This window comes from Marmota monax, unplaced genomic scaffold, assembly GCF_021218885.2.
Source record: "Marmota monax isolate L192 unplaced genomic scaffold, Marmota_monax_Labrador192_F-V1.1 WCK01_AAM20220418_F8-fsc00014, whole genome shotgun sequence".
Lineage (NCBI taxonomy): Eukaryota > Metazoa > Chordata > Mammalia > Rodentia > Sciuridae > Marmota > Marmota monax.
Genome location: NW_026695222.1, coordinates 15,842,894 through 15,864,361, shown reverse-complemented (window position 1 = coordinate 15,864,361; position 21,468 = coordinate 15,842,894). Strand labels below are relative to the sequence as shown.

Genomic DNA, 21,468 nt, shown 5'->3' with positions numbered 1-21,468 from the left:
ATGGAATCCATCCTTGCCATGGAGTAAGGACCCAGCAAAGGCTTGGTGCCAGAAAGACCCTAGGTAAGTTCCCTCATCCTGAGTTTCTTTTATTTTTTTTAACTTTGTTTATTTATTTTTATGTAGTGCTGAGGATTGAACCCAGTGCCTCACATGTGCAAGGCAAGCACTCTGCCACTGAGCCACAACCCTAGCCCTTATCTTGAGTTTCTTGATCTGAGATTCCCAAGAGGGTCTGAGAAGATCTGGGGATTCCTCCACATAGTACATGCAAAATTTTGTGTCTAATGAAGATTCTTGAAGGAATCTAAGTATCAAAATTAACAAAACACTTGACTCACTTTGTATGCTTTCTTATCCATTCAATGGAGAAAACAGAATTTATCTTGAAAGACTGAGGACATTAAATGAGATAATTTGTGAGAAGTACCTGAAACATCCTAAATTCTCAATAAACATCAGTATCCAGTCATCCTCCCTTCCTAACCTATTTCCATCATTCGTCAAATGTTATTGAGCATCTATTATGTGGCAGGAACCATTTCAGGTGCTGGGAAAAGTGTGAAAAGTGGTGAAAAGACAATATTGGCTCGATTTTGATGGAGCTCACATTTCAGCAGAGGGAAACAACAGACAATTAAAAGTAATAATTTCAGGTACTAATCACTATTAGAACACTCACAGGGTTATGTAATACATATTGGTGGGGTGGGATGGGGTGGCATCTAAGGAGAAAACACCTGAAAGACAAGGATATTGGTCATGCCAGTTGTAGGGGCAAAGCATGTCGGTACAGGGAGCAAGAAAGGCAAAGCCCTGCTAAAAAGACCTAGACCCACCACAAACTGGGTCACTTTGAACAAGGCACTTAACTTCTGAGGTTCAGCTGCCACACCTACAAAATAAGAATTATTTATCTGCTACAATGTGAGGGGACTCAACCAAAGGGCTGTTAAGGTCTGGAATCCTCCCTAAATCTCACCAAGAGATAACCCATACTGAAAGAACCCAGCCCAATAACTTTAGGCCCAGTAATAAATCACCAGGGCTTGCTTCCGCACCTGCACAGACGTCAGATGTATTTTTCAGAAAATCAGTTAAGTGTAAACGATTAAGAAAGGACAGGATGGTTGGGAAAGGAGCCGGCACGGTTGGGCAAACGGGATCATACAATGAAAAACCATACAATGAATAACAAATGGTTTTTATGTGGTTTTTCCAGGAACCTATAGTGAAAAACAAGTTTACCCTTTAAGTGACCTATATGCTGGATTCAAAAGAGCCAATGAGATACCTGTTACTGTGCTAGGAGGAAAACTGACCACTGTACCCTATAAAAGATCTGTACCCCAAAGCCCGGTGTGCCAGTTCACCGAAGCTCCGGCTGAGGTTTCTCTGAGCACCCGCAGGCGCCTGTGTATCAATAAATCGCCTCTTGCTTTTGCAGCCAGTGCCTCGTGCGTCTTTCTTGGACAGGGAATCGGCGGGTCTTTCAATACATGTCACTGGGCACCCATCTTGGAAGTGGGGAACCTGCACAGAAAACCCTGGGTCCCATTTTTAAATTTTTACATTCATGCTGTGTTAGAAATAACTTTTGTTTCTGGTTAATACAGCGACCTTTTTTTCCCTGTCAGTTGAGGACCGTTATAATACTACTTCATATCCCCCCTGAGGTTCAGAAACAGACATTTCGTGTAACTTAACTAAAATTCTCATTAGGTGCTTCAAATTGCAAACAATTGTCTCCTAACCTAGGGAGAAGAAACAGTTATGACGTTGGAGGCTGCCAGGAATAAGGTAGGATCATGAATCCATATATTAAAAAAATAAAAAATAAAAAACCTAAACTTCCCCAGATTCCGATGCAAGAGGCATCCGAAGAGTTTGAGAAACACTGGGTCACCCTCGAACACTCCTAACTTCAAAATTCCAGGAAAAAATGAAAATGCGTTCCTTCTGCTCTAAGGCTTGCCATACTGCTACCCTAGGTGAAAAAAATCAGGTGCGTTTTTCTGGAATTTGTCGGGTCTGGGAAAATAACCTGGGTTCCAATGCTGGCTCAGCGCCTAACAAGCCACAACGACCTTGTGTCGGTCCCCGCCCCTAAGACTCTCTTACCACGCCCACCCCCGCCCCTATCCCCCGGGTGTCCCTGAGATCGTGACTGTCCCATCTGAGCATTAGTTTCCCCATCTATACTAGACGTCGACAGCTCTGACGCTCTATGAACTGAGCATACCTGCAGCACCCCGCTGACCCAGCCTGACCCCTCCTTGTACTTCCCAAGTCCAGGTCTGCCTGAGTGCAGGAGAGAACCCTTAAAACTAAGATCGCCCTCACACGGACTGCCCCTTCCCGGCCGCCGTCCACCTCCACCGGCACTGGTCTCTTCCCCGCCCTACCCTTTAAGCCTAGCGGGGGCGGTCCGCGCAAGCGCACAGACCTGCCCCGAGACCCCGCCCCCTAAGTCTTGGGTAACTGCGCGAGGGGGCCTGAGTGCGGTGCGCGACGGGACCACGAACTAGTAGGTTGGGGCTCGGCAACGGCGGCTGGCGAGGGTCATATTTCCTCTGGAGGAAAGCTGTGAGGGAGGGGTCAGGCCAGCAATTGGAACGCAGAGAACTGGAGCTCTTGTAGCTCAAACCTATCTCAGGCACTGAGAAACTTGTGTCCAGTGACGGGGGTTGGGCTAGCGCGTGTTGATCCCAGATTTTCCAGATCGGGCGGGTGTCGGGGACACAGAGCTATTGAGACTAGAATCAGGGTTTAAAGGGAAAAAAAATTAAAAAAAAAAAAAAAACTGGGAGCGATTAGAAACAAACTTTGTTCCTGGTGGGAGCGAGCGGGCCAGTCAAGGACAAGCTAAGACGGGAGAACACGTCTTTGCCCAGAGCTCTGGGCAGGTACGGGCCCCGCCCTGGTGATAAAGTCCGACCGGCTTTCCTTGTGGGCGTTGGTGATTGACTTATTTAAGGTTCATTGAATGCAGTTGTAAGCGTTAGCATCAGCTAGAAACGTAACCAACACAAATGCATTTGCTGTGGTACCGAGAAAAATCAATGGACTGTAGAAGCCCTGGATAGAGAAGAACAGAGAAAGCTACCCAAACTAAATCAGAGTGGAGGGGAATGTTCCCAAGGGGAAACAGCACCTGCCAAGGCCTGGTACAGGGAGCAAGGCTGGTGCATCATGAAGATGCTTCATTCTGAATCTGGTTGGTGCACAGCGAAGAGAAGACGGTGGGCGGAGCTCTGCTACTAACAGTGGAGATGCACAGGGAAGAATTCAAAACTATGTATTTAGGCAGCAGAATCCACAAAGTTGGAGTAGAATGGAGAGAAGTACACGCGAGGCTTGGGTGCCAGGGTGAGGTTCATCAGAGAAGCAGATTTTTGTTGAGACAACAACAACAACAAAAAATTCTCTGGTTGTGTGGAGATTTCCAGGAAGTGTTGGATATTCGACTTTGACCATCAGGAAAGTACTGCTGTGAGAATATAGATTTGAGCATCATCAGCAAAACAGAAATAAGGCACAAGGATGGAGACTATAGATTGAGAAAAAAAGGTCCCAGTTAGAACTTTTCTTCGAAGTGATGGTCTTTTTTTATGATCCCAGTATCTAGCCTAAGGCCTGGCTTTACATGCAAATCAGTGTTTGCCAACAAAACAAAAGCCCAGCAGCTGACAGTTGGAATCCCATAGGTGTGGAGAGATGCAGACTAAGGGAGTGTCTTATTTCTCTAATGTCAAAGTCATGGGTTCTTGTCTTGGTTCTACTGCCTGGCTGCTATATGACCAGTTTAAAAAATTAAAAAACCTCAGGTGTAGAGCTGTGCTATGGTTTGGATACCTTTGAGTGTATCCCCAAGGGGTTCATGTATTGGGGGCTTGGTCCCCATGCCCAGTATGGTGATGTTGGGAGGTGGTGGGACTTTTTTAAAGATGGGGACCTAGTAGACCTGGGTTGTAGCTCAGTGGTAGAACACTTGCCTAGCATGTGTGAGGCGCTGGGTTAGATCCTCAGCACCACATTTTTAAAAATAAATAAATAGAGATATTGTGTCCATCTACAGCTTAAAAAATTTTTTTTAAAGATGAGACTTAGTCCTTATGTCACTGGGATAGCTGCTCTTGGAAGGAATTAAGATAGTATTTGTGGGACCCAGAGTTAGTTCTCAAGGGAGTAAGTTGTTATAAGAGTGAGCTTAGCTGAGTGTAGTGGTACATGCCTATAATCTCAACTATTCAGGAGACTGAAGAAGGAGGATCACAAGTTTTGAGGTCAGCCTGCACAATTTAGTCCCTTATATCAAAAAGCAAAAAGGACTGGGGATATAGCTCATTACATGTGCAAAGTCCTGTAGTCAATCCCCAGTACTGTAAAAATAAAAAATAAAGAGAGTGAGACTGTTTGGGTGCAGTACTTGTAATCCCAGCAACTCGGGAGGCTGAGGCAGGAGGATTACAAGTTTGAGGCCAGTCTCAGGAATTTAGTGAGACCTATGCAACTTAGTGAGACTTTGTCTCAAAATAAAAAATTAAAAGGGCTGGTGATGTGGCTCAGAGATGAAGTGCCCCTGGGTTCAATCCCCAGTATCAGAAAAGAGTGAGGCTAACCTCAGAATCACTTTCTTTGGCTCCCCCTCAGTTGCATTCCCGCCTTTGTAATGCCATCTGCATGAGGACCTCACCAAAGCCACTGCCATGTCCTTGAATTTCCAAAACTGTGAGCTAAATAAAGCTCTTTATAAAGTTATCCAGCCTCAGGTATTTCATTATAGTAACAGAAAATAGAATAACACAAGCACCAAACACTGCTGAGAAACTTCACACAGATTTTTCTCATTTAATCCATATAGTAAAGTTACTTATAAGGGAAATAATATTGTGTACTCAAACACAGGTCTGACGGACTCCAGAGCCTTGTTCTTTACTATGACTATTGTCATCTGTCGCCCAACAGGGGTGCCATCAGGGCTCTCTTGAGATCACATGCTCATTGTTTCAAAACATTGTGCTGAGGCCAGCAGACTTGCACAATTGGCCTAACACTAGCTCTGTCATGAGAAGGGGGCAGAGCTGAATGTGATGTAGGTTACCTCTCATTTACTGACTCTCTTCCTGGGAACCACTGAGTTGAGCAGACATGTTCTGCTCTCGAAATTAAATGACAATAGGTCGGAACAAAACCAGTGACTGGCAATTCCATTTTTATCTAGGGCTTTCTAGATTCCCAAGGCCTGATGCCAAATGAATGAGTAGCAAGCCGTGAGTTGGTACACCTCTGTGTGTCTTTGAGCAATCAGTCAGATTTCTTCTATTACACTAGGTACTTGGGTTTCTGCTTTTTGGTGTTTGTTTTTCAATTTGGTACTGGAGATTGAACCTTGGGCACTTTACCATTGAGCTGCATCTCCACCCCTTTTTGTTGTGAGACAGGGTCTTGCTAAGTTGCCCAGGGTGGCCTCAAACTTGTGATCCTCCTGCCTCAGCCTCCTGAGTCGCTGGGATTACAGGCATGTGCCATTGTGCTTGGTGGTTTCAGTCATTTCTATTCTGCTAATATGATTTCTCAAAAATATTTTCTCTTAAAAAATTATTTAAAAATATATATTTTTTCTCATTAGATGTTGTAATGATAGATATCTATACATAGAATGTAATTGTTTTCTCTTAACATGTTTGATTTTGATTAGTATGAGGGAGGAGTTCACCGTCTCTGCATTTCATGGTATTCCACAAAAGGTTCCCTCCCTGCCTCCTATGTAATTATTTGAGATCTGCTGACATGGGTTGTTGGAATAAGAAGGGAAATTAATCTACTGTAATGGTCCCCATCCCAAGAAGACCCATAAAAAATGTAAGCTTCAACCTCTTCCTCCTGTTGGACCTCTTTGAATCAGAATCTCTGGAGTAGAGTCTCAGAATATATGTATTTCTTGAAGCAACCTAGAATGTTTATCTACTTTTTTTTTTTTTTTTGGATGCTGGGGATTGAACCCAGCCAGGGCCTTGTACATGCAAGGCAAGTACTCTACCAACTGAGCTATATCCCCAGCCCTGTTTGTCCACTTTTGGAAACAACTCATTTCTCCCATGCTTCTGTTTTACAAACAGGGAATCTGTATCTCTAGGAAGGGAGGGAACTTGTCCCAATCACATATGACATTAATGCTTCTTTCTCCAACGAAGAGTATTAGGCTAGAGCATAGAGACCTGAGTTCAGGTCTAGGCTTTACCAGTCAGTACATTGGGCAAGACATTTCATTTTCAGAGCTCTATTTCCTTACTGTGAGAATAATGCCATTGCTGTATTAGAAATCAAAAGAGAGAATGGCCATAGAAATACTTGGTTAAGTTGTTTTGTGTATATGGAAGTGAAGAGCTGGGACTAGCCAGTGTTCACTTCTCTGTACCACAGTGTCTTTTAGGGTACCCAACCAAGGTATTACAGTGTTTCAGTGGTTGATGGGCCCCAGGCCATGTGTCACCAAGTTCTCTGTCACAGGTTGGGATGGCCACCAGCTGGGGGAGCCTCTTGCAAGATGAGCAGCTGCTGGAAGAGTTGGCTCGGCAGGCTGTGGACCGGGCCCTGGCTGAGGGCGTGTTGCTGCGGACCACACAGGAGCCCAGTTCCTCAGATGTAAGTCCTAGAGCCTCCCCACAACCTGACTACCCTTCTCCAATCCCCCTGCCCATTGCCTGGCCCTGCCAGACTGAGGGGAGATCTTTTGGCTCAGGGACCACATTTCTTTTGCTTTATTTTATTTTGTTCAATACTTAAAATTGTCCTCAAGACATACATAAAGTAAAAGTACAGCATGCTGGAGTAATCAAATTTAAATCAGGGGCTCAAAGTATGACTTAGGCAAGTTACTTAACTTCTCTCAGCTGCAAATAATGGGAGCTACCTAGTTGGGTAGGTAAAGAAGATAATTCACATAAAGCACTCTGTCTAGGGAGCAAGTATTATATATATATATATATATATATATATATATATATATATATATATATATATATAATGTTAGAAAGACTTCTAAGGGAAGTCTATACACACACACACACACATTTTAAGCTGTCAATGAACTTTTATTTATTGATACGTGGTGCTGAGAATCGAACCTAGTGCCTCACACATGTAGGCAAGTGCTCTGCCACTGAGCCACAACCTCAACCCAGGAGCTAGTATTTTTTAAGCCCTCCCTAATCACACTACCTTCTCAGTAATTGGGTTGAGATATATCCTTTCAAGTCTTTTTCTGTAGAAATTCATAGTTTAAAAAAAAACAAACTGGATCATACATATTATTCTGTGATATATTTTTGGTTTTTGTTTTTACAGACTCCCTTAGAAGTCTTTCTAACATCTTCCATAGAGTCAGTATCTCTCTGATGCATAGCATTCCAGATGTAGACGGGTCACAACTTAACTTTTCTCTCCTGTTGGCCATCTAGGTGACTTCTGATATAACAGATAACACAACAGGGCTAGGGTGAGGGTTAGGGTTAACTACAGAACACACAACAGGGAATATCCACATACATGCCTGTTTAGGCCCCTCTATAAGTGTTTCTTTAGGGTTGATATTTAAAAGTAGAACTGCTGAGTGCAAATCATATAATTTTTTTTTTTTTAAATCTCATCCTTCAGATGGGCATCTGAGCTTGTACCACCATGTCCCACTAGGCAGGCTGAGGCAAGAGGATCAATTGAGCCCACCAATTGAAGACCAGCTCGAGCAATATAGTGAGACCTCATCTCAAATAAACAAACAAAAACCCCTCATCCTTAAAAAACAAAACAAAACTTGTCTCTTTTGTTATTAGGTAATACATTTTCATAGTTCAAAGTTTAAAAGAACCCAAAATTCAAAAGTTATGAGTTTACAATTTAACCTTCCTTTCCACATTCCCTAGTTACCCAATTCCCCTATCCTGAAGGCAGTCTATGTTTTAGTATTTTTATTTATCCTTTCAAGTAGTTGATTCCTAAAGGTAAATAACTATATAGACTTTTTCTCATTTTTAACACAAAGAAGCTTTCTAGACAAGCTTTTTTGTACACTTTTGTTTTTGTTTTATTTGTTATTTTTGTTTTGTTTTGTTTTTGTGATACTGGGGATTAAACCCAGGGGAGCTCTACTGTTTTGATTAATTTTAAAAAATATTTCCTTTTTTTTTAACCTGCAAATGCCATAATTTTATTCTCTTTTAATGTTGAGTAATATTCCATTGTGTGTATGTGTGTGTGTATATATATATATCACAGTTTCTTTATCCATTCATCTACTGAAGGGCATCTAGATTGGTTCCACAGTTTAGCTATTGTGAATTGTGTTGCTATAAACATTTTTTTATTGATTTTATTATTTTTTTAAAATACATGACAACAGTGGAATGCCTTACAATCCTTATTATACATACAGAGCACAATTTTTCGAATCTCGGTATATAAAGTATGTTCATGTCAATTTATGCCATTATACCTGTACTTTTTTTTTGCATTACAATTCTTACTACACATATATACTACAATTTTTCATATCTCTGTTTGTATATAAGGTATGTTGACACCGAATTCAAGACTTCATACATGTACTTTGTATAATGATGGCCATCACATTCCACCATCCTTGCTAAAATATTTCCTTATTTACCACTTTCTTCTTTATTAACCACTTTGCTCCAAGTTTAGTTAATGGAATCATGGATTGTCTAGTCTCATGGCCTAGGAAAATTTTCCAGTTGCCTGCTGATATACTGCCATGGAGCCATTAATTAATAAGTTCCAAGTGAACCCTGAATTAGATACAGAAATTTGTTAAACAGTGATTATTTCTGAAAATGTAAAAAATAGATTTAAGGCAGATGGTAACCCTAAGAGTCGCTCAAGTATTAAAATGGCACTATGGAGGGGTTGGTAGAGTGCTTGCCTCATATGCACAAGGCTCTGAGCTCAATCCCCAGCAACACACACACACCAAAAAAAGCATCGTGGAAATGGTTCATAGCAAAAACCAATTTCCTTCCTTCCTTCCTTCCTTCCTTCCTTCCCTCCCTCCCTCCCTCCCCGTTGGTAGTTTCCTCTTTTTATAAATGCCAGGTTTGCGGGGCTGGGGTGGGAGGGGACTTGTTATAAAACTCTGTTTTCTGTTAGTTTGTGTGAAACCATTCATTCAATAGAGAACAGATTGGGGCAGGGAAACTGCCTGGTTAGGCCACATGGAGGCAAGTCCCCTCAAATAATCCACCAGAGGAAAAATGCCACATGACCTGCACCTATCCCCAGCAAGTCTAGATCCCTCGATTCTACTGTGTGCCTGGAAAGATAGTAAAAATATTTCTACAAGAGGTAAAGACTACAAGGAAGTTACAAGCTCACTCTATGAAATGGCTTGGAAAAGTATGAAAATGGCTTGGAAACAGAGCACTGCCTGTTCATTTTAGCAGCTTTTTTTAAAAACTAGGGCAATCTATTTATCATGCACACACCACAGAAAAATTATCCCCAAAAAATGTCATGCAGAAAATTTAGATATATAATAGAAAAATACAGACCCAAAGTAGACAAAAATATGAGTTATGTTAACAAATATGCAAAATAATTTCACTATAAAATATCTCGATTTGCATGTATTAATATTTCGTATGAACCAGATCTAATTGCTCTGATAAATCTCTACTTACATGTTTTAGAATATCTATTTTTTTAAGCCATATAAGTTGTATTCATGTATCCATGCATAAGCTATCCTGCTTATGAAGCCAAGATACTATAAGATTAATAAAGTAATTTTTAAAAAATCTCAAGTCACAGATTAACAATGTATCCTCAAGTTTTCTGAACTATATGCTATTAAAAGTAACCTGTGTTCATGCAATCTGCCTTTTCAGATGTAAATATAAGTCAATGATTGGTTGTCAAAAGCAATAGTGTTAGAAATCCTAAGTCAAATTATTCATAGGACTGGATCATAATATGTGCTTTAAACTGACATACTAACTTTGCAATCTATATTTTGTGAGAGAACAGGTAATTCTAGCACCTAAGGAACTATATCATATGGAATGGAGATGACCTCAGTGGCAGTCTTCCACTTTGGTTTATCCAGGTTATTGCTTTCAGTCCTACATTGAGGCCCCCTTGTATATCAGTTTTTAATGTGTCCCCAGCCATCTCCCAGTCCCCAGGCTAGTATGGGCCAACTGGAGAGTCCAGACTCAGTAATATGACCCAAGCATATGAGAATGGCCATCATCTAAAGCGGGCTGATACTGTAAAAGGCCTGCCTCTGGCTTTGGCAATAAAATTCCTTGGTTTGTGAGCCTAGATTTGGTGAATTGTTTGCCTGAATCTAGGATGCAACATATTTTCCCATTTAAGCCTTTATTTCTTCTGTTAATAAATAGGTTTATGTAAAGCTCCAACACTTAGTCTTTCTGGGAATTAATGGAGCCTAGGAAAGGCACAATCCTCAATGAGATTTCTTCTTTTTTTTTATTAGTTGCTTATGACAATACAATGATCTTGACATACCATACATTTAAACAGGAAGTGTGTGTGCATATGTGTGTGTGATTTCATTCCAAATCTTTTTATGTTTTTGGTTTTTCTTTTGTGGTGCTGGGGATAGAACCCAGGGCCTTCTGCATACAAGCACTCTACCAACTGGGCTATATCCCCAGCACTCATTCCATATCTTTACCTGTTGCCTGCTCTATGTCAGATCATCCTAGATACTGAGAGCAGAGGTAAGTCAGCCAGAAGCCCCAGCCTTTGGAGCTCAGGGTTTATTTGGAGAACATACCCAAAACGAAATTAAATAATGTCAAAATTAAATATGAGAAAACATAGTTGTACAATATTAGTATTTACTGTGTCATGCACTATTCTAAACACTTGGGAATTGCTGACTCATTTAACAGAGATGAGAAAACCACAGTCCAGACAAGTTAAGTAACTTGCCTGAGGTCATTTAAATGGTGGAATAATTGGCAGAGCCAGAATTGAAACCCAAGAGGTTTGGCTTCTGAGACCACGCTCTGAACATCTGAGCTTTACTGCCTCTCTTAAGACACCTGGAAGAAGAAGTAATTTATTATGATTAGAAGGTTGAGATGAGGGGTGGTATTGCTAGATCTTAAAAAACAGATGGGGGAAAGAAATAGCATAGCAGGGGCCCAAAAGTAGGCAAAGACAAAAAAGTATTCAAGAGAATGTAACTGAAAGGCAGGAATATTGTAGAAATGAAGGCAGGCCAGTTCAGATCGCCAAGAGGCACTGAATGCAGGGTGGAGTAGGAGTGTGAACTTTACCTTGTGGATCTGGGCTGCAGGCCAGCCACTTGCAAGTCAAAGATTTGGCTCCTACAGTGTTTTGAGTTAATGCAGTTTTTGAATAGGTAATACATGAACAGGATACAAAATTCAAAGGGCTTTAAGGGTACAGTAAGTCTCTTTCTTCCAGAGACAGGAATTATTAACAGTATTTTGTTTTTAATCAGAGTGTTTAAAAATCAGAGCTAACATTAAAAGAAAAAAGTCTTGGGGAAGAGGGGTGGGGGGCACCTACCCAGCCTGTCTCCTCATCACATTTCCTGTTACTCTCTGTTGCTTTCCTGACTGCAAAGCAGAATGCTGTTTTCATGCCTGTGTGATAGTTTTTCTAACAGTAGAACCATGTTATTCTATGTTCTTGTCTCCTGAAAACGAGATATCAGGTGTTTATACCTTTAGCTTGTGGGCAGCAGAGAACACATGTGCGCCATTAATCCAAAAATTCAAGAGGGCAATAATGAATCCTGGGGTCAGAGCCAGAGGGAAGTCTTTATCAGAAAAACTTGAGTTTTTTAACCAGCTGGAGGTGTTGAGGAAGGCAATCTTCTGACTCTTAAAGACAAGGAAATGCCCTGTAGCCATCACATATACACTCAGGATATTAGATCACCCTTTACATAATCTGCAGTAATTCCCGTTTTAGATCATGAAGCCCTCAGGCTGAATAATCCTTACTCTTACAAATATCCTTGCTCAGTTTTGTCTTAAAAATAAATACTGAGGGGAGTTATTTGGGAATTATCTGCCAAAATTTAAAATGGATTTAACCTAATTACCTGACATTTCCACTTTTAGAAATTTAGAATTTATGAAACTTCTCGCATAAAATACGTAGAATATGTATTCCAGGATGTTTATTAAAGCATTGATTGTAAAAGAAAAAATGAAAGAAAACCCTCAAATAGTCATCAACAGGATGCTAGATTCAATAAGTTATGCTGTATCCAAAGAATTGGATACTATACAACCATTAAGATGAATGTAAGTGCTTTAATTATTTAAGGAACAATGTATGTAGGTATTTTATGTGTATAAAAAAGAGAAAATATATTTGCATACATATGTATTAGTAAATAGATGTATGGAAGGATATGTGAGGCACTAGTATACCATTTGTCTCTATGAAGAACTAGGTGACTTGGGCGCGAGTGGGAATGAGACACACTTCTCACTATGAATCCTATGTATCTTTTAAATGTTGTATGATGTGTTTGTATTATCTATGTCAAAATAGTAGTATTTTTAAAGTAAACATATAAATGCCAAATTGTAACATCATAAACTTATACTACCGTTAACAACAAACTGATATTAACTCAAAGGTTAAACTCAGGAATGCTTCATAATTCAAGTCACAAAGTCTTCTTATCATCTTACCCAAGTTCCACTTCATTGTTGCTGGGAATCCTAGAATGCATTTTTCCCCATAGAAAGTATTTGAGATGGTTTTGGGTTTTTTGGTTATGTCAAAATCCAAAGAACCCAAAAAGCAGATGAACTCTAGGCCTGTTAACCTGAGTGCCGCAGGAGGAGTCAGGGGGAACCACTCCTGGCTTCTACTCAGGGATCCAGAGTTCACTTCTATTGCATCCCCACTAGCAGAACTCTTCCTCTACCCCAGCCAGAAGAGAAGAGGACTCGGGTGCAAGTTCTTGGCATAGGAAGAGGCCTGGGCTTGAATATCAACCAGCTAGGAATTCATGGTGGCAGGGTGGACTTGGTTTAGTAACCATCCTGATTCACATCGTAGTACTACTTACCAGATGAATATCTTTTTGGACCTATAACTTAGGTCCTTTATCTGTTAGGTGTGATAATAGTAGTGTCTTTCTTACAGTGTTAAGTGATGAATTCCTGTTATGGATTCATCCATGTTACATGTGCCTTACAAACAATGAATGCTTAATCATTTTTGTGGGTTTGTTTTTGTTTTGCTGTTGCCTTTTTGCTTCTTGTTTTTTAAAACATTTAGAGGTAAATTGTGACATAATCTGGAAGCTTTCTTAGTATCCCTTCCTCACCCTTTTCCCTATCTCCCCTCCAAGAGCTAATCACTATTTTGCAATTGGTATGTTCTTAATAAATATAGGCCAGGCTTTGCATGGGGTTGTGTTTGCAGGAAGACACCCCATTTACAGGTGCTCTAACCATTCCCTGCTTTCTCTCATTGATCAGGTGGTGAGCTATGCCCCTTTTACACTCTTCCCCTCACTGGTCCCCAGTGCCCTGCTGGAGCAGGCCTATGCTGTGCAGATGGATTTCAACCTGCTAGTGGATGCTGTCAGTCAGAACTCTGCCTTTTTGGAGCAAACTCTCTCCAGGTACCGGGAAGTGAGGCTTGGGGATCCAAGAGCTGCTAGAAGCTGCTAGAAGCTCTTGGAGGTTCAGGAAGCTGCTGGAAGACTGGGGTTACATGAGATGTTGCTATGTTAGTGACTTGGGGTAAAGGTCAAATATCCCACAGGAAAAACAAGCAACAATAGTATAAGAGTCAGGAAAGCTAGCTTCTAATCCTGGCTCTACTGCTTATTTATATTACCTCACAAAAGACCCTTTCCTTCTCTGGGCCTCAATATCTTCATCTAAAATATGGGAGTTTGTCTTAAATCTAAGGTCCCTGACAGTGCTAACATTCTGTGACTCTGTAATCCATGACCACCACTTTGAAGAATGAAATTTCCATTTAGAATTAGGGACAATTGGCCTAGTTTTAGAGGAAATTCAAGGATAGGGAAGATTATTGGGCTTAAAGTGAGATTTCCTATATCTTCCTCTAAGCAGCGTCCCTATTTTGTCCCCTCAGGCCTCTTACCTTTGGGTAATATAGGATAAAGACTGGGCCACACTCAGGACAAGAGGAAACAACCCCTGAAATGATTCACCCCACTTACCCATTTCTGTTTCTTCTCCCTAGATTTTTTTTTAAATTTATCTTTTTTTCCCTCTCCCTAGGTTTTTTTGTCCAGATTCTTGGATAAGTGAAATTTCTTGATTTATTTTAGAATGAGATACAAATAAGTCCGTTATTTTATCAGAGCATGGTAACACATGCCTGTAATCCCCACTATTTGGGAGGGAAGCAGGAAGCAAAGAGTTCAAGGCCAGCATGGGCAATTTAACAAGACTCTGTTTCAAAATAAAATAAAAATGGCTTAAGATGTACTTCATGGTAGAGCAATCCCCATTATCTCTCTCTCTCTCCCATGTACTCTCTCTTACACAGCATTTATATTTTTAGAATTAAGTATATAAATATGATAGATATAATTGCAATTATGATACATAATTGCATGTCTTTGATTAATTTTTCTTTTTAAAAATATTTTTAGTTGTAGATGGACACAATGCCTTTATTTTATTTATATTTATGTGGTGCTGAGGATCGAACCCAGTGCCTCACATGTGCCAGGTAAGTGCTCTACCACTGAGCCATAACCTCAGTCCTGATTAATGTTTCAACAGACAACTAGGTTATTTTGTTAGAGACAAAAATCTAATAACATGCATTTGGTGTGTGAGTGAGTCTGATAAGGGATCTTAATGATAAAGAAGTTTGGAAACTATTGACTTGGAGCCAAAAACCCGATGAGTCATGCATGTATGAACCCTACCACTACCTTCTTTCTCAGAATGGGCCCAGCTCTGTACCTGAATTGTGGGATATATAAACAGCCTGGCTCATGGCTTTTACCCTAACCATGTGATTATGTGGGAAATCTTCCCTCCAGCCCATCTCTGTAACCCCATCTTCCTTGTTCCTTTCTCCTCTAACACACACACAACACCCTAGCTCCTAAGGAGAACAGCCTCTTTGAGCTTGGGATTGAAAAGGAATATATCTTCAGAAAAGGGAAAATGTTTCAAAGTTTACCTGGAGGCACTGGGCACTCTCCTCCTCACCAAGGATTGAGATAGTCCCAGTGAGAAAACTAACCCTTGTGACAGAGCTGACCAGGAGCAGAGGAATTTCAGGGCATGCCTGAGGTACTTGGCTCCTCCCACTCTCTGCAGCAGGGTCTCTATAACTAAATGAGCCTACAAGTCAGGCTTGGGCAGGCCAGCAGAGTCCACCCTGAATCTTGAGAGGCAATAAGTGTCATATTACCGAGCTGTATACTCCTGCCTGTGCCTTTTCTTAAGGCTCCAGAAAGCCATAGTGGATGGGTGCCTACTACACATGTCACAGCAGCACACTGAATTATGCCCACTAAGACACAGTCCCACCTTTGTGTAGTTTATAGACCAACAGGAGAGGGCTGGGGATGTGGCTCAGTGGTAGTGCACTTGCCTAGTATGCATAAAACCTTGGGTTCAATGCCCAGCATGACAAAAGGAAAAAAAAAAAAAAACAGGAGAGATGACACTAATCACTATATAAATAAAATGGAAAGTTGCAATAGCCATCAATGCGGTAATAGAAAGGTGCTGTGAGAGCACCTAGCAGGGTGATCCGATCCAGGTAGCAAAGGTTCCTCTGAGGAAATCACCTCATCTGAGGACTGATTGAAAAAGAAACCAGGATATTTAGTTTGGGTTTGTGAAATCTTACTGGAACATACGGGTCACTGTCCTCAGAGCTCTTGTGGACAGGGAGAAGAAAATGTGTCCTGGGAGGAACCAGAGGGTAGGGGAAGCTATGGAGAGGTAACATCAAGTCAGTCAGAAAGCTTACTAGCCATTAGAGTTCTTCAAGTATTTGAATAGTAGTTATACCACGTCATTTTTTTAAATATATTTTTTAGTTGTAGATGGACACAATACCTTTATTTTGTTTATTATTTTTTATGAGGTACTGAAGATTGAATCTAGTTCCTCACACATGCAAGACAAGCACTATACCACGCCACAACCCCAGCCTATCACATGCCATTTTTTAGTTCTTTTTTGGGACCAGAAGAATATATTCAATTTTTTGCATGTAATGTCTCATTTACTCTTCACCACAACTCTATAAATACAATTATTTTTCTTTTCATTTTATAGTTGAATAAACTTAGATACAGAGAGGCAAAAAGAGTATGAGGTTGCCTAATAATAGGTGATAGACCTGGGATTCGAACCTGGGTCATCTGGCTGTAGGGTTGAATTCTTAACCATTATTCTTTTTTTTTAATATCTTTATTTTATTTTTATTTATTTATTTATTTATTTTTTATTGGTTGTTCAAAACATTACAAAGCTCTTGACATATCATATTTCATACATTAGATTCAAGTGGGTTATGGACTCCCATTTTTACCCCAAATACAGATTGCAGAATCACATCGGTTACACATCCACATTTTTACATAATGCCATATTAGTAACTGTTGTATTCTGCTACCTTTTTATTTTATTTTTATGTGGTGCTGAGGATCGAACCCAGTACCTCATGCATGGTAGGCGAGCACTCTACCTCTGAGCCACAACCCCAGCTCTTAACCATTATTCTTTACAAGATTGGAATGGGTATTCAAGTTTTGGCCAGAAGACCCATAGGGGATTCAGGGACCAGTGAATGGGAGCAAGATTCCTTGATCTTTAAGGTCCCAGGTAGCCTGGAAAATGTTCTGTTTCCTCCTCCAGCACCATCAAAATGGACAACTTTACTGCTCATCTCTTTGACATCTACAAACAAGTCTTGGGAGAAGGCATTGCCCAGGTAACCATTCCCAGCTCCTCCCCAAGTCTGGGACCTGCCCTCTCATCTCTCGTGTTTTGTTTTGCTCGTTTTTGTTTGTTTTGTTTTTACCAGAAGAATTTGGCGCAGGCCTTGATTTCATGTGGATCTATCTCTCACTGGTCCCCACTGAGTTTGTACATCCCAGCAATTCTGGGATGACCAGAAGAATGATCCTGCTGGGTTTGGGAATATTAGTTAGTGCATCTTACCTCTACATGGAGTTCATGGTACCTGTCTGTCTGTAACTAAATTATAAGAGGCAGCCCTTGGGCAGATGCCTCAGCCTTCAGTTTTTCCCACAGACTGTGTTCCTGAGTCTGAACCGCTCAGACTACATGTTCCAGCGCAGCGCAGATGGCTCCCCAGCCCTGAAACAGATTGAAATCAACACTATCTCTGCCAGCTTTGGGGGCCTGGCCTCCCGTACTCCAGCCGTGCACCAGTAGGTTTCTTGGGTGGCTGTGGGCCAGCCTGATGGAGGTTCAATCACTGGTTGAACCAGGGATCTCCATGACTGTGCCTTCCTGGGCCCTGGGTCATGGATTCTCCCTACCTACACACATCCTGTGTCCTGCAGCACAGTTTCCACTTGTAATCAGATTCTTAGTGTGTCAGGGAGAGAAGGGACCTCATGGCTTATCTAGTCTTACTTATCTGGTCATTAAGCAAGTCAGTGTTTCAGATAGAGGAACATAATCTGCAAGGGGCTTGCAGTGAGAAAGAATTTGACATGTCTGAGATCATGAAAGGAATTCTGAATCTAAGGTAGAGAGGAATGCAGGAGCTTCCATGTGATGGTTGGGTCACAGTAGTAGCCATTCTTAGCCAGCAGATACTCCAGGTTGCTGTGATTCCAGATGGGCTGCAGCAGCATTCCAGGCGGCACCTGAGGGCCCAGGGGAAGGGACTTCAGCTCACTTGGGCCTCAAGAGCTCCTGTGGGCACGTACATCAAGGGTCAGGGTGAGAGCAGCTCAGCATATTCCAGCTAAAGTGGATCTTATAAGAGGTGATGGTAAGAAGCTTTTAAGTGTGCACATGATTATTTGAGTAATGTTTCTATGAGGTCAAGGGCAGAGGGGTCTTCTGGTCAATCCAATAACTGAACAGCCATCTCTCTTCCAACAGACATGTTCTCAATGTCCTGAGCAAGACCAAAGAAGCTGCGAAGATCCTCTCCAATAATCCCAGCAAGGGACTGGCCCTGGGGATTGCCAAAGCCTGGGAGCTCTACGGCTCAGCCAAGTAAGGATGTAGAAAAAAGTGGCAGCTCTTTTACTGCTTTAGATTCAGCATTCATGGGTCCAGCATCTTCTCTTTTGCTTGACATCGTTAGGGAATGAAGGGATTTTGCTAAGAACAGAAACTTAGATGTTTAAGTGCCAAAATTATTATAATAAAGTTTTGTTTTGGGCTTCCTCCCCATACCTCCATCCCTGTACCAGAGATTGAACCCAGGGGTGCTCTACCACTGAGCCACATCCCCAGCCCTTTTTCTTTTTTGAGACAGGGTCTCACTGAATCACTGAGGCTGGCCTTTAACCATCCATCCTTTTGCCTCAGCCTTCCAAGTAGCTGGAACTATATATGTGTACTTGGGCTTCCTTTTTAAATATGCAATGGTATTGGCTAGAGATAATATTCCTCTTGGTGACTGCCTCTTGCTGCAATGCAGCTGTGCCACCTAGGGTTAGAGAGACAGCTCTACGGCTAGGCTCTAAGTTCTCCTTTTCTTCATAATTTTCCTGCCTGCTTCCCAATTATCAGCTCTGATTTTTTTTTCGCCCTTTTCTTTTTGTGGTGCCAGGGATCACCCCAGGGCCTTGAGAATGCTAGGCAAGTGTTACACTCCTGCGCTACATCCCTGGCCCCTTCTCCTACTTTCACTGCTTTCAGGGTGTTTGATTTTGGAATGCTCCCCTGTCATCCCCATATCGCCTTTCTAATTTTCTGTGCTTTGGAGAAAGAAGTGATCCATGTTGTTATGATTATGTCTAAAGAGCATGAGGGCCTCTCAGATGAGTAATTGCATAAGCTTTGGCTTGGGAATTTTATGGTATCCATTTTAACTGCTTAGAGGCATTTTTTGCTTTCTTCCTATTTCTCAACCATGTTCCAGATGTCTGAAGATACTAGGTAAGTGATGCAAGATAATTGAGGGATTATAATACTAACAGTTATTGCAATGTTCATATAGCATTAACAATTATCCCTTAAAGAGCACTTACTAGTGCCATACCTTAGAGCACTTTCTGGTGCCCAAGTGATTTACATACAGGATTTCATGGAATCCTCATGACAAATACTCCTGAGGTAGGTACTATTCATCTCCCCTGTTTTATAGAAGAGGAAACTGAGTTTCAGAGAAGTGAAGTGACTTGTTCAAGGTCAACTGGTGAGTAGGTGGCAGAATCCAGAGTCTATCTCCCTCCAGAAGTATTTGTTTGTGTGTATGTGTGTGTGGGGAGAGTTTTTTGTGGTACAGGGGAGCTCTACCACTGAACTACCTCTCCAGCCCTTTTCATTGTTAATTTTGAGATAGGGTTTCACCAAGTTACTGAGGCTGGCCTCAAATTTTCAGTCCTCCGTGTTTCACCACCTGAGTAGCTGCAGAGCCTGTATTCTTTTTTTTTTTTTTTAAAGAGAGAGAAGAGAGAGAGAGAATTTTTTAATATTTAGTTTTCAGTTTTCGGTGGACACAACATCTTTATTTTATTTTTATGTGGTGCTGAGGATGGAACTCAGTGCCCCGCGCATGCCAGGCGAGCACGTTACCACTTGAACCACATCCCCAGCCCAAAGCCTGTATTCTTAATCATACTATTACCTCCAAGAGAGTATCTGTGGGCTTGCTAAACTTCACTAGGATCCAAAGAGAACAAAAAAAAAAAAAAAAAAAAAAAAAACTCAGACTATAAGCATTCAGAGGCTATCAGACAATTATTCTGTCAAGTAGAACTCCTGGTTAGGTTGCATTTTGAGAGAGTGAAGCCAGGGGATGAGTCAACTGGTGAGCTGCTGATGGACAAACACTATAGAGGGCTCCTGCCAGGCTGTGAATAGCATGAAGAGAAAAGACTTATTGCCCAGAATTGAACACTGGTGGGTAGGAGCTATTCATCTTACGCAGCGCCTAAGCTGGAACTGGTTTCTGCCATTATGAGTAGAATAGGCTCCGCTGATTCAGCACGATGGCCTTGGCAAGTCATTTCTTTTTTCTGAGATTTAGTTTTCTTATTTGTAAAGTAGAAGTGATAATAATACCTAAAAGGGTGGAAGTGAGAATTAAATAAGGCCATGGACCTGAAAAATGCTTTAAAAATTCAGTGTGGATCATGTGGTTCATTTGATGATGGTGGTGGTGGTGGTGGTGGTGGTGATGATGATGATGATAAAAATAGCTACTATTGAATTTTATTTAACACAAGAAACTGAGGCTCAGAAAGGTTTAGTAACTTGCCTAAAGTTATGTAACTAGTAAGTTTAGAATTTATCTGCCTCTAAAACCTGAGTTCTCTCTACTACACTAGTATGGATTGAAAAACCGAGCTTAACATTTGTAAAGATGAATTTTCATTAGTTATCTCATGCTTTTTAAGATTTTTTTAAAGGAAGGCTAGACAATTAATTATGATTTCAATTTAGACACACTCTAGGGTCTATGATTAGAATGAATGGAATAAGAAAAATGCTTAAAAGGTTGGGAACTATGATCTGATTAACTATGATCTATCTCCTCAGCACCTTGGAAATTCAGGGTCCAGAGAAAGAAACACTTGTTTTAGGACACATCACAAGTCACTTGCAGAGGCATGAGTAGCATTGAGAGGTCCTCTCTCCAAGCTATCATGCTAGAGCCACTTAACCACCTTCTTTAGGTGACAATTTTTGTAGTCTTCCTTGGTTCCAACTGCTCATAACTAAAGGAAGGAGGAGATACAATGTTTCTTGGTCTAATGCCCATTGTTTGTCAGGTGGCAGGCTGAATTAATTAGCCAGAGCATGCAATTCCATTTTAACCTTCAGCCTCCAGCCTTCCTCCTCCATGGCTTCTAAGAAGCAGTTCAGCCTGGGCCAGATGCCACCTCCCACACATACCTACTCGTGTGCAGAGCATTTCAGTGGTTCATAGTGCAAAATGAAGAACAAGGCCTTTGTCCCTCCGGACTCTCTCAGGGCAAGATGGCTTAAGAGAGCATCACTTCTAACTTGTCTCTAAGATGCCCAGCTCAAAGCCAAGACTCAGCTTAATGTCACATCTGGCTTCATGAGATTTCAGGTGGACTAGGATAGGGGACATTTTAGGACCTGTATTTTGGCCAAGTGGAAAGAAGTCAGGAAAACAAAGTTTAGTCCAAGAGGTTCAGCTAAGATGGGGAAAAACAAAGACAAAGAGATAAGAGGCCCAGTACAGGAGGTCAGGAATATACACTTAGCATCCTCAACCAATGTTCCCAATGGT

The 21,468-nt window shown here is 41.3% G+C and overlaps 1 protein-coding gene across 2 annotated transcripts in view; it reads left to right on the top strand.

Moving 5' to 3' along the window:
• The first annotated feature begins 2,419 nt into the window (after positions 1-2,419).
• Positions 2,420-21,468, top strand: part of Gss (glutathione synthetase) — a 38,650-nt gene continuing 19,601 nt past the window's right edge. For both annotated transcript variants that reach the window (XM_046433730.2, XM_046433729.2), the window contains exons 1-6: positions 2,420-2,527; positions 6,514-6,648; positions 13,521-13,666; positions 16,911-16,986; positions 17,310-17,449; positions 18,135-18,251. In XM_046433730.2, the coding sequence (XP_046289686.1) occupies positions 6,520-6,648; positions 13,521-13,666; positions 16,911-16,986; positions 17,310-17,449; positions 18,135-18,251 (608 nt within the window). In that variant the 5' untranslated portion in view covers positions 2,420-2,527; positions 6,514-6,519. The remainder of the gene's footprint in view (positions 2,528-6,513; positions 6,649-13,520; positions 13,667-16,910; positions 16,987-17,309; positions 17,450-18,134; positions 18,252-21,468) is intronic.